The sequence below is a fragment of the Peromyscus californicus genome, unplaced genomic scaffold (assembly GCF_007827085.1).
Source record: "Peromyscus californicus insignis strain IS unplaced genomic scaffold, ASM782708v3 Scaffold_4__1_contigs__length_199733344, whole genome shotgun sequence".
In the NCBI taxonomy this organism is placed as follows: domain Eukaryota; kingdom Metazoa; phylum Chordata; class Mammalia; order Rodentia; family Cricetidae; genus Peromyscus; species Peromyscus californicus.
The window spans coordinates 41,631,736-41,645,106 of NW_026294562.1; the positions used below are offsets into that span (position 1 = coordinate 41,631,736).

The 13,371-nt window shown below is 40.2% G+C and overlaps 1 protein-coding gene across 1 annotated transcript in view; it reads left to right on the top strand.

Annotated features, from left to right (window-relative positions):
- Positions 1-8,270: 8,270 nt before the first annotated feature.
- Positions 8,271-13,371, top strand: part of LOC128094281 (aldehyde dehydrogenase, cytosolic 1) — a 40,746-nt gene continuing 35,645 nt past the window's right edge. Inside the window, exons 1-2 of the mRNA XM_052712524.1 lie at positions 8,271-8,403; positions 12,791-12,895. Coding sequence (XP_052568484.1) covers positions 8,338-8,403; positions 12,791-12,895 — 171 coding nt within the window. The 5' untranslated portion in view covers positions 8,271-8,337. The remainder of the gene's footprint in view (positions 8,404-12,790; positions 12,896-13,371) is intronic.

Consider the following 13,371-nt stretch of genomic DNA (forward strand, 5'->3'; position numbering starts at 1 on the left):
ATGCAGTTCAAGACTAGATAGTTATAATTATGGTTTTCCTTGGTTATGATAAAAAGGTAGATATAAAACTTTAGACTCACAAATATAGAATAGATAATAAAATATTTTCTTTAATTTTGCCAAATGCAAGTAGACTAGGTATTATAACTATAATTATTGCTTGGTACCTCTTTTGTTATATGTAATTTTACTATGTTCAAGTTAAAACCTTCCTTTTAAATAGAAAGAAAAGAGGAAATGATGAGTGATACCTCTCTGTATGCTGTGAATGTGTTGCTCTGACTGATTGATAAATAAAATGCTGATTGGCCAGTAGCCAGGCAGGAAGTATAGGCAGGATAAGCAGACAAGAACAATTCTGGAAAGAGGAAAACTGAGTCAAGGGACGCCAGCCCTCTGTCCAGGGAGCAGCATGTAATGGCACACAGGTAAAGCCATGGAACACGTGGCAACATATAGATTAACAAAAATGGGCTGAGTTTAAATGTAAGAGCTAGTCAGTGGTAGGCCTGAGCTAATGGTCAAGCAGTTATAATTAATATAATCTTCTGAGTGATTATTTTATAAGTGGTTGCAGGGTCCATGGGGCTGGGCAGCACCAGAGAAAACTTCAGCTACAAGTGACTTTCAACCATCTTTATTGTTTACTCTTGGGAGGGAGGGACCTGGTGAATCTGATCGGTTTCAATAACTTCCTGAAGCCATTTTGTCAGGTTTATCTTCTGTCTTAAGGAGATTACTTAAAGGATAGGATGTCTAATTCACAGAGGAAACTGCTACACAATATCATAGAACAAAGAAAGTCACAAATCAAGGCATTTTCAAATAAATTGATGGGTATATCATATAGGAAGTTGCAGCAAAGTGCTGCAATAGGTCTCAAAGCTATCGGATGAATTTCTGAAATTTAGGTGGTTGGAAGATATAATACATTCTGAAAGATGTTACCTATAAATTTGAAGACTGCCATGCTGTAGAATAATCCTCTTGTACACCATAAAGATTTGTCACTTGGATTGGTTTAATAAAATGCTGATTGGCCAGTAGCCAGGCAGGATGTAAAGGCAGGTGATCAAACTAAAGATGATGGGAAGGAGAAGGTTGGAGTCAGGAGTTGCCAGCTGCAGAGGGTGGCTGTTTGAGCCATGCCCTGAAAGCGCTATCCCTAGTGAGACAGCTATAGCTGTTATACCTGCCTACGACTTTGAGGGACCTGTCCCTATGGCGTGGCCACCAGGGGCATCCAGGCAGGGGCATTGGTATCCATCTCTGGTGCATGGGCAGGCTTTTGGGAATCCGGTGCCTGTGGTGTGATGCCTTACACAGCCTTGGTGTAGTGGGAAGGGGCTTGGACCTGCCTAGGCTCAGTGTGCCGGGCTCTGCTGACTCCCCATGGGAAACTTTGACTTGGGGGATGTAGGGATGTGGGGTGGCTTGGGAGAGAGGGCAGGTGGGGGTGGGAGGAGGGAGGAGGTGGGAATCTGTGGGTGGTATGTAGAGTGAGTAGAAAATTTCTTAATAAAGAAAAATGAAAAAAAAAAAAAAAGACTTGGTATGCACATATGCCGCTCTCTCTTGGCTAGCTCATGGTTTCAATGCTGAGATCTTGGACCAGGCAGATCAACGTGAGACATAGCTCAGCTTTCCTGGATCCTACAATAAATCTCCCTTGCTTGTGAGTTCACCCCCAAATAAATTCCTTTGATCATTAAGTTGATTCCATGGATTGATAGTGTTTTAATCACATTAACCAGCTAGGCACAGAGGAAGCAAGATCAGAATGCTGTACTGAGAAGTGGTATCAAGTCACATGGCTAAGCACAAACAAGAATTATTAGTTAGTTTAAGTGTAAAAGCTAGTTAGTAATAAGCTTGTAGTACTGACTGAGCATTTATAATTCATTTAAGCCTCTGTATTTATTTGGGACTGGGTGGTTGGAACAGGAAATGTTCATTTACACTGTCAGGTTATAATGGTATTAATCCACAGAGTCTATTTAATAGATAGCTCCTTGTATTTAGCATACACCTAATGTATACTAGCTTAAGAGGAAGCTGAACACTCACTCACCAGCCTCCATATGCCACAGCTTTACCAGCCCACCAGGCTCCCACCGCCTGCCCGTGGCTGCTGCCACCTGTGGCTCCACTAGACACTTGAAGTCTTCCCTGGGTCCCCTGCACCCTGGCCATCCATTCCCTGAGTGAAGGAGCACGTCTCTGCGGCAGACTGACCCTACCCCGTGGCTCCACTGGTAGGGTGCAAGGGAGCGGCTGAGTCTGACATGCAGCTGCATCCCCCATAACATATGCTTGCAGCTGGTTGTGGCGCATGCCAGAAGCATTTGCTTGATAGCTCCATTAAGCCCAATACAGGTCAAAGCAGGTCTTCAGAACATGCTTCAGGACCTGCTTAAGAGCTACACCTGCGACATCTGCTGGCTGAACTCCACTACTACAACCCAAAAAACCATAATGAGAACTGGGACATCAGCCCTCCAGGATTCATCTAAGGTAAAATTACTCGCTAATTTGCACCTTAAAACTGATTAATAAATAAGCAAATTAATAAAATTTTCTTTACGAATTTTGAATGATTCTTAAAAAATGGAAAAAATATTACGTCTCAATAATTAAAATTTTTTTTTGCTTATATTATGAATGCATTTTTACAGGACATATATGACCTTCCTGAGATATGTATAATATACACTATTACATCATTTAGCATAATAATTCTTACCTTATCATTGAAAAATTGGCTTAATAATAACAGCAAAATTGAGGCATTAATGGGACTGACATAGACTTTACAAGGTAGTAATGAAGACTTAAATAAAATAAAATGATTCTTTCTTTAGAATCTGCTAACTTACCACAAAGAACTTCAGGCTTGGGTTGGGGATTTAGCTCAGTGGTAGAGTGCTTGCCTAGCAAGTGCAAGGCCCTGGGTTCACTCCTCAGCTCCAAAAAAAAAAAAAAAAGAAAGAAAGAAAAAAAGAACTTCAGGCTTTCCTGAGTAGTAATAAGGACTTAAAAAGATGTATTCTTTCTTTGGAATCTACTGACTTACCACAAGAACTTCAGTCCATTAATAATAACTGTACAACCAGATTTAACTCTATTGATAATAAATAGGAATACTTAATGGATAAAACAATAACTCTTCCTTTTTGATATTAAAAATGTTCAAGATTTTAACGGTAAAAAATAAGTCTTTCCAATAGTGATCTCTGAAGTCTCCAGAAGGAAGATGGGGCCCCATAACAATATCTCTACCCAGTCCAGAATGATGCTGTAGCACCCATGAACATTACTTAATGATCAAGTTTAGACTGAAAACTTTCCAGGATAGTTCCAAAATGAGATGGCCCATCATACTACACTTCTAGCCAGAATCTCAGACAACCTTGAGACTGGCTGCCAAACCTACAGCTAGCCCTAATGAGACCTAAGTATCTGAGCTTTCTTACAGGACCCCACAGAGATATCATTGCTCCCTAAACAGCAGGAAGCAATTCTAAGAAAATGATGCACCTCTCCCAAAGGTTTGCGTTTCTCAGGGTTATGGATGGTGGTTATAGGGTTGGAGGTGGAACAAAAAATTAGACTCAGTATTATCCTTAAGAAAAGAAAAAAGGGGAATGGATAGGTATAGAATATTAAAGTAGATTATTGTATATACTACTGAACTAATTTAGTAAAATATCAGCTTTAGATAATTTGCACTGATATGGGTTCTTGGTTTTTTTTTTTCTTTCCCCAAGACAGGGTTTCTCTGTGTTATTTTGGTGCCTGGCCTGGATGTTGCTCTATAGACCAGGCTGGCCTTGAACTCAGAGAGTTCTGCATGGCTCTGCCTCCCAAGTGCTGGAATTAAAGGCATGTGCCACCACTGCCCGGCACCACTGAGTCTATTTACTGAGCAAAGGAATTTATTTGAGAGTGATTTATCATAGGGTCCAGGAAAGTTGGACTGTGTCCCTTCACTGATCTGCCTGGTCTAAGATCTCAGCATCCAAAACCATGAGGAAGCAAAGACAGAGCATGTACATGCATCCCATGTCTTAAGGGTCGCCCCACTGGCCACTCCCCAGTGGCATGTACCTCAAGATTATAGACAGGTGTAACAATTACCTTCTACCTCACTGGGGCGGTGCTTCAGGGCATGGCTCAAATAACCACCCACTACAAGGTTAGAATAAGAGGTTGTCAATGAATAGCTTTGGGATCAGGGATGAAAGAACACAAAAATGCCCAAGGGAATGTGGCTCTCGCTCTGGAACACTGGAACTCTCCATAATAATGAAGTTTTGATCTGTCAATCTGTCCTAATAAGTATTTAACATGAGGCTTTTGTTTTTATTTTTGAACGTTTAGTTAATGAATTAAATGATATGAAGAATGATTTGTATCATCATCAAGTACAGAGGTGATTTGGGCATCTCTGAACTCAAGCTTCCATTCAGTAGTGTGTTATTTTATGGAGGCTGTTGTGAATTTGTTCAAAACCAACACTGAAGTGTTCCCTTGTGGTTTTGGTTTATTGGGGTATATAAGTGGTGTGACCATAGAATTTAGAACCCAGAGATCTGATTTCAGGTCAAGGGGATGATAATAAAGTGATGAGCAGGGTCTGTTCCCTCCAGATGCTCCAAGGGAGAAACCATATCCTTGCCTTTTCTACATTACACTATTTTGCTGCTGGTCCTTTTACTTTTTTGCTCTGGACCCTTCAACCAGCTTCAAGCCAGCAGCACAGCATTTCATTTCATGGGTATAGGAATGATGTGATGTTAGATAAACTGTAGTCATGAAGAAATGTAAAGAAATATTTGTCATGGGGCGAACTCAACCATGATGAAGGAAGAAGTAGTTTGAGGAATGTGGCGTGAATTAGAACAAGATTCTGAGCTCCATGAACCATGCAGGGTTCTGAAATCAGACAACATGAAATGAAGGCATCATAGTCCATTTACGCTACTACAACAGACAGAGATTGGGTGTCTTTTTAAAAAGAGGCATTTACTGGATATCTTTGAAAGAAGAGGTCTGGAGGCTAAAAGTCAGCTATCAGAGTTCTAGCTTGATCAGGCTGTGTGGGAACCTACTTCTTCATAGCAGACTCCTGACTTTTCCTTGGATTTTCACATTGAAGACGTCAGCAGGAGAAGCTGGTGACGTAGCTAGATGTTAGAATGCTTGCCTAACATAGCTGAGGCTCTGGGTTCAATCCATGGTACCAGAAAAGAAAGAGAGAAGGAACAATTTAAAGCAATGAGGCAGAAAGTGTGTGGGGGGGAAGCAAAAAAGGCTTTTCTGGGTTTTTCATATAAAGTCACTAATGTCACTCCCAAGGGCTTCCTCTTCCTGACCCACTTTCATCCCATAGACCTCACTTCTCATACCACCACACTGAGGGTTATTATTTCAGCACATGTACTTTGATAGGAAGCAAACATTTGGCCCATTGCAGAAAAGTTCATTTCATGATTCAGTTATGTTTTATTACCTAATCTCATTTAATTTCTATTATTCATATTAGTAGAAGGTTCAAATATCCATATAAGGAAGAGCTTTGATCTCATCTGAACTGCTTCTTGAATGGAGCTGTGTGCTGATGTGCTGCCTCTCAAGCTGGTTTCAGTGATGGTTGAAGTCATGGTCTGTACATTTCTTGGTATAACTACAGCTTTGACAAGAGTTATCTCCTAAATATAGTCCTGTATTTCTTTGTATGTATATGTGTATGAGTATAAAATTTAGCTAATCACTGAGAAGGAAGTGATTAAATATTTTTTTCCCAGGATCCCATGTTAAATAAGTACCATCTTTGCCATCAAATGAAAACTCTGAGTCTGGTCTTGAGGAGGGCCTGCCCGGCTCCCATCATTTTATTAAAGCCTCATTTTCCTCTTTAAGGGGAAGAACAAAAAAAAAAGTCTTTGGCTTTTATAACCATCCCTAAAAATAACCTTTTGTATAAAGTAGGTTTTGGGCTTGGCAACTGAACCCTCAGAAAGACTTGCTGTCACCCAGCAGGTACTGAGAAGAGAAAACCATTCTGGCAAACAGAGCAAAAGTTTAGGAATGCATACATGTATGTATTTGTTGAAAATTAATGGGCAGTCATGGTAACTGCGTCCCAAGTTTCCTTTACTATATGCAGTGATTGTTGGTTTAAGGAGTCATTCTTACATAATTATCTAGTGAAAGACAGTAAATCAGGTACCCACTCAGAGAGTAAGATGGAATGCCAAGAATGTTTTACAACCTGTGTTTTTACTTCATAGACATCAAAAAAACAAGTTTTGATTCCACAAACAACTGTGACTCTGCAAAATGCAGCTGTTGGGGCATTGGCAAGAGCACTTGTTTGCATGTTATGTAACAACTGTTGAGCAATTGTGCGATTAATTCAAAAGGCCTTTGTAAAAGAGAAAACAAGTTTCCAAAATGAAAAGGAGGCAGGAGTGGGGGAGGATTGGAAGAACAGAAGTTTCTATCCCAGTTCAAGCTTTCCAAGTGAGAGGTATAGAGTACTCAAGGACATTCAAAAGGTACTGCCTTAGAATATAGAAGAATATTATGTGTTCCAGACCTGACTTGCCTCCTATTTTTTCTAAATACAATTAGTTTAAAAACATAATAACTCTTTCATTCATCAGTTGTCTATTGCTCCTTTTAATCAGCATAGACAAAGTTACAACAGAATTGGTATGTCCCAGGAAGATGAAAGTATTTCCTATCTGATTCATGAGAAAAAGTTTGCCAATCCCTGTCAGGATGAATGAAATGTTAAACATAATTTCCATGTATGTAACTACACCCAAGGAGACCCCAAGCTGATCTTGAGCCTATGTGGGGATCATCTTATAACTATCAAGACCGAGCTGGAATGGAGCAATAACAGACTGGAGATGCTTTGCCTGAAGTGAGGTTTCAGACTTATACTGTGAGGCATATGATGATAAGCTGTATTCCTCTGTGTGTTTACAAAATGAGAAGCTTGGGTCGGGGTGGAAAGAGAAACAGGTTCCCAAACTCCTGTTCCTGCCCCTAGCTAAGTCCCCACGCAGGGGAGATGGCAACTGTACTACAAAGAAGTTGTCACTGTTCGTTCTTAATAACCAGAGCATCCAAAGAGTTTTATCTCGTTCCTCCTCTAACTTGTGCTGAAGCAGCATCATAGAGAAACACTGTATTCAAAATGAAAATGCTACAGTTAAAAACTGCACTTTAGAAAGTTCCTGGCTCAAACTGTTCAGAATTTAAACTCTTAGGGAGTGCAATTTACAATCTTTCTTTGTACACTGCCTTGACTCTAGTGGGACTCAGTGGTTCTCAACCTTCCTAATGCTGTGAAACTTTAATACAGTTCCTCATGTTGCGGTGACCCACAACCATAAAATTATTTTGTTGCTACTGCATAACTGTGATTTTGCTACTGTTACGAATTGTTAAATAAATATCCGATACACAGGATATCTGATGTGTGACTCCCCAAGGGGTCGAGACCCACAGGTTGAAAACTGTAATTATTCACAAGTCCAGACCCTCCCCAAAACTTCCATTACTTTCGCTTTCAAAGACTCTTCACTTTCAAAGAGTATAATGCTCTTTGAGGGTCTGTGTGTGACCATGAACTCTGACTGAAAAGGCCTGGACAATTTTTTGTTCCCACTGAAAAGACAAAGACAATTTGAGGATCTGATTAGATACTAGGACTGCTACCCAGACTAGAAATAGACCTGATTGGCTGACTTTTTAAAGGTGGCCAAAAACAGTCTAGAGAGAGGGCCTTTCTCCCCAGCATCATTCTGACCTAGGACAAAGATGTATATTCTGGCAGCTTTGACCTGAGGATTCATGGTCTTCTCCCTCTAGCTCCTATTGAGAACAAGAGCCTTTTCTTTTTCACTTCACTAATTCCCTGATTCCCAGTCTATCAGAGAATGGAAAGTTACATGAGAACATAAAATGTCATGAAAGACCCAGAAAACAATAACTGACTTCCAGTGTCAGGAGCAGCTGCACACACACCCTCAGCAAAGGGTTGGCTTCCTAAACTAATTCATCTTTAAAGAGTGAGCAATCTCCAGGTGAAAGTTCAGGGCTGAGGTGCAGGTTCCTTAAGGATTTACATTTAAAGGCAAAGGCTCTCAGCCCTAAGTATTAGAAGAGAGTGGTGTCCTTTCTGCCCTGCCCTGAGACTGCCCATCCAATCATATCCCAATATGCAAATGACCCTTCATGCATGCACATAAAAAGGATCAAGTGCTCTATCAGAACCAAACTGCTGAGCCTGTCACTTGTGTTCCAGGAGCCAAATCAGCAATGTCTTCCCCTGCACAACCTCAAGTCCCTGCCCCCCTGGCCAACTTGAAGATCCAATATACCAAGGTAAGACACTTACAAGTGGGGCTTTCCCTGGGGGCCTGGTTAAAGCATAGGTCGATTGAAGTTTCTGTTAGAGCTGTTTGTTAACATAAAATTATAATGCTTGCTAAGTTAGTGGTCTGATTCAGTGATGAATTCTAAACCAAAGCAGACAACCTCTAGCGAGTTTATATCTTGACATGTCCAAGGGAAAGAGATTTTCTTCTGTGCAAACAGTTCTTGTGCCAGAGTGCAGTGAACCAGAGTGAGCAGCAGTTCTATTAACCCTGTGCAGTGAGCGCTTATAGTAAGGCAGACAGAGGAACTTTCTGGAAGAAGCCAGACACGTGGAAAGGTGTCTCCCTCTCTCAAAATAGCACACTGAAGTAGGATAACATAACTATATGTTTGTTGACATTGTGGAGGTTGGAGGACCTAAACCTGAACATTGAATGGAGGCTGCTGCCCAAACCCCCAAATGTACTTGAATTATTTTTCTTATTTTGAGATAGACACAGTACTTGTTTATTTCTCCAGGCAAGTTTGCTGTTGTTGGAGAAAACATGCCATTACTAGCTGCTAAATATTTAGAGGCACAAGAGGAAGAGGCTGACCCAGGCTTTGGAATCTGCAGCCAGGGAGAGCAATTGATCAGGCTGGGCTTGTCCTGAGGGACTCTTGTAATTGTGTCTACTAAGAAGTTTCATGTCTATTTCTTCAGCAGATCTTAAGATTCCAAAATTAAGAAATAAATATAACACACACACACACACACACACACACACACCTTTCCCCCAACACACATCCAAGTTATTAGAAAAGTCACTTAAAATTAGCTGTTTCAGTATAATGAAAAAAACAAAGTGAGAGATGAACTGTTCAACTCTGGGGAGAATCATGCTGACTTCTAAACTAAACAATGAAATCCAAGAATGTTAAAGTTAATGAGAAGAATCTGATGCCCTCTCTCATGTATTTCTTTTTCCTTTTGAGCAAATGGATGTGGTGTGGAATCACTGAAAGCTTTTGCATTTTCCAAAGCACCTGAAGTGGTGGAGCTGCCTGGTTTAGGGGCTCTTTGCTTAGGACAAGTTCTGCAGAGAGAGTGAGCCTTGGCTGTGGCCCACAAGCAGCTAGAAGTGCCCTCAGGCATGATTTCACAAGGTTTTGATGGAGAGAAAATGCTTTCAATTTAGATTTAGATTTTGACAAGTCAGAATATGCAAACTATGATGTGTCCACACTCTCCAACAGTTCACAGATGTCTAAGGTGTGTGCACACCATAGACCTCCTCCACACACTTTCTCTTTTGCAAGAAATTGCTATCACAATCTACAAACCAGGTAGTTCAAGAAGATGGGAATTGTTGACACTGCTTATATAGTTAGATTTGAATCATGAAAAAGAGTTTGATTTGCATGATTCCAATTGGAAAGGTAATTTGGGTATCAAGATCCCCCTCTTTCTTTCCTTAATTTGTCATTTATGAATTTTGCTAAGACTTTATGTGTGTGTGTGTGTGTGTGTGTGTGTGTGTGTGTGTGTGTGTGTGTGTGAAGGAAGATTTAAAGTGAACTGTCTTTCCTCTGTGTTATTTCATTTAGCACTTATTAATTTAAAATGAGGTGAAAGTACTAGAAAATTGAGGCATTCCTTAAAGTCCCAGGTACAAGCACAGGACCAGTAGTTCCTTAACACAGTTGTTTCCAGATTGAAACTTCCTCACTACAAACACATTACATAAGGACATTTGAGGAAGAATGATGGGCTTAAGTATTTAAGAGCCAAGAATGCATTTGTTTGGTATTCAAATACTTCTCTAGTTAATAATAAACAATGCCACTCAGTGAATTTTGATTTTTCCATGTATCTTCTACATAATTCTGGTCTACTCAGTAAGCATTATATCTTTGATGTGCTGGTTACAGCATTTCACACATGGGAGAATACCAGTTATGTATTCAATTAAATCTCAATGGGGAGCTTTCTCTATGCCTGTGAATGTTTCTTTTACTGTGTCCCCTAGAGAACTATATTTGATTTTCACTCTTAAGAGGGGTTGAAACAATGACTGTTAACTCATCTCCTGGTTGCAAAGCATGAAAGGGAGGGGTTAGAAATATTTGTCAAGTGGCTTTGCCTGAGCAGTGTCTCAATTTCTATATTATTTTCCTCACTTGATATCAGGGAAATTCCAGGTCATCTCTTGGGGTTCTCAGAGTCATTAGTGGAATAATTTATGAATAGAACCAAATGAAATCTGGAGGACTATTATTGGAACTTAGAAGGAAAACCCCAGGGCAAATCAGATGTAAAACCTCAGCAGCTGCTCACAGGAGGAGACTGGAAAAGGAGGGGAATATTCCTGTCACTCAAACTGGCCTTGAAGTAGAACTCATGGCTGACTAGGAGCCACGTGGAAGGCAGGGAAGTTTTTAGGAAGGACTAAGCAAGTCCAAAATTTTGGCAGAAAAGAGGAAACTGTTAAGAAAACCATTCTCAGAAGAGTGATAGAAAGAGGAAAAGGGAAAGTTATTCTTTTCTGAATAATTCAGAAAATTGATCAGACTTATCTCCTCCAGTGCCGTGGTCCAAACTTCTGCAGTAGGAGTGGGGCTTCCGTGAAGGGCAAGTACAGTATCTCATCAAAGGATTAATTATGCCACTTATCTCTTTAGTTTGACTTAAGGTGAGCCCTGCTTCCTAGGAGTGGTCTCTTGTCCACAGTGATTGAACCAGTCCAACTGTAATGTGAAGTCTCACACCCAGGTCAGAGATTCTGTTCTCTTGACCAGGAGATGTTTTTCTTCTATAACAGTGTTTGGGACACAAGAAAAGGAACAAACAAGCAGATTAATAACAAAAAGAGAAAGAAGAACAAGTATAATCAGAGAGTTGCATAATCTTAATTTTCAAAGTGTTTTTTTTTTCCTCATTCTCTAGTTCAGTTCTCTTTGATGGGGATAGATCAAATGAAGTTTAGCATTTAAGACTTGTCTTTTTAAAGAAGGAAATACAAAATCTTTTGTATTGAGAGCCTCTGTAACTTTATAAATCCAAGTGCATCCATCACATTCCTGTCTCCATAACTCCTTAGGAGCTGTGAGTAAATGCCCCTGGTGACTTTCTTCTCTGCTACTGAACTTTTGCATGAAGAGCTCCTCTGAAAGTTACAGGGCCACTGCTCAAACTCTATCATCTCTACCTGCCTCTTCTCTCTTACAATGACAGTGGGATTATGAGGAGTCCCATTTCCTGAGGAGGTGTAAGCAGACAGAGCATTTCATTGTTAAGTGCTACTTGAAGCCTGCTCTGGTTCATAGGGAATACTCATCTTTAGCTATATTGCCCGGTGTATTTTTTCTGAATAGTTTTCAACTTCTAAAATATATATATATATTTTTTTTGGTTTTTCGAGACAGGGTTTCTCTGTGTAGCTTTGCGCCTTTCCTGGTACTCGCTTTGGAGACCAGGCTGGCCTCGAACTCACAGAGATCCACCTGGCTCTGCCTCCCGAGTGCTGGGATTAAAGGCGTGCGCCACCACCGCTCGGCCAACTTCTAAAATATTTTTACCTGATGTTCCCAAGATCTGTTTCCCACCATGTCATTCTCCTCTCATTTTCTCCTAATTTTTTGTCAGCCTGTCCTGCACACTCATGTCTTGTCTGACATGGACTTCACCAGAGAGAAGTTCTGAGTGAGGGTTTTCCAAGAATCTCAGGGGTGAAAGATTTTTGTTTCCAGGGATTTGGGGTCTTACTTCTCCTTTCTCATTTCGAATACTTTAAACACTTATTGACTAGGAAGAATCGTCTGTAACTCCAGTTGTAAGGCAGCCAAGGCCCTCTGTCCTCAGGTATCTGCATGCATGTGCTACGCAGAAACTTACATAGGCAAACACATATGTGCAAATAAAAAAGCACATATCTTTAAAGAATTTAAGTTAACAAGTGACAATACTTTCCATGCCCAAAAATATTTCAGTAGCTAACAATATTTTTATGCACACAGGAAATTAACAGCAATGCTTCTGTTAGCTTTCTCATAATGGCCATGTTACAAGGCTAAGATTTCCTTTATACAGAGGAAGGAATGCAGTCAAATGCACATAAAAATAGTTTCTTAATAAAACTCGAATTCAGGGTGCCAATATTGAAGTTCAGACATTTTCCAGTGATCTAAGGGTGCCTCTTGTAATTATTATGTCCTAATGACACACACTTGAATTCCAATTTGTCTAACCTCTATATTTCTTTAGGAGTTAAACGACACACATGTGAACGTTTTTTAGACAGGGAAAGACACATAATATTTAGGCAACATTTAATACCTCAACTCTAGTTTATCAAGCCTTCTAACTTGCTGCATATTTAAATGCATTTTCTCTGCCATTGCTGTATCTCCACAGATCTTCATAAACAATGAATGGCATGACTCAGTGAGTGGCAAGAAATTTCCTGTCCTTAACCCGGCGACTGAGGAGGTCATCTGCCATGTGGAAGAAGGGGACAAGGTAAGTTTTCCCACACCCACAGGTCCAGTTCATGCCAGGAGTCTTTGCTTCTCACTGTTCTGAGCTCAAAGTCCACTGCAAGTTCAATGAAAGACATGAACACATGATAGCTCAGGCAGATGGGGAAAAGTTCTGTTGTCCTTGGCATAAGAAAATTGGCCACATGTATATCTGGTAGACAATAAATGACCATGATACACAAGAACTTAAAAAAGAACATAAAATCAAGAGAACAAGAAACAATAAAAAACATGGGCTATACATCCGATGTTAGTATTTCTAATGTTACTTGAGTATTTAGAGTAGGGAGATAGGGCCCAAAACTTCAATGGTCTGAGTCTACTGTAGCATAGTGAAGCATGAACTATTAAATAATTTGTCTCATTTCTTAAGGGTTAGCATTAACATTTAATATGGGGCATGACATTTAATATAGTCACATATTTAGGGTGCATGTCAGCTAGTCATGCCTTCTC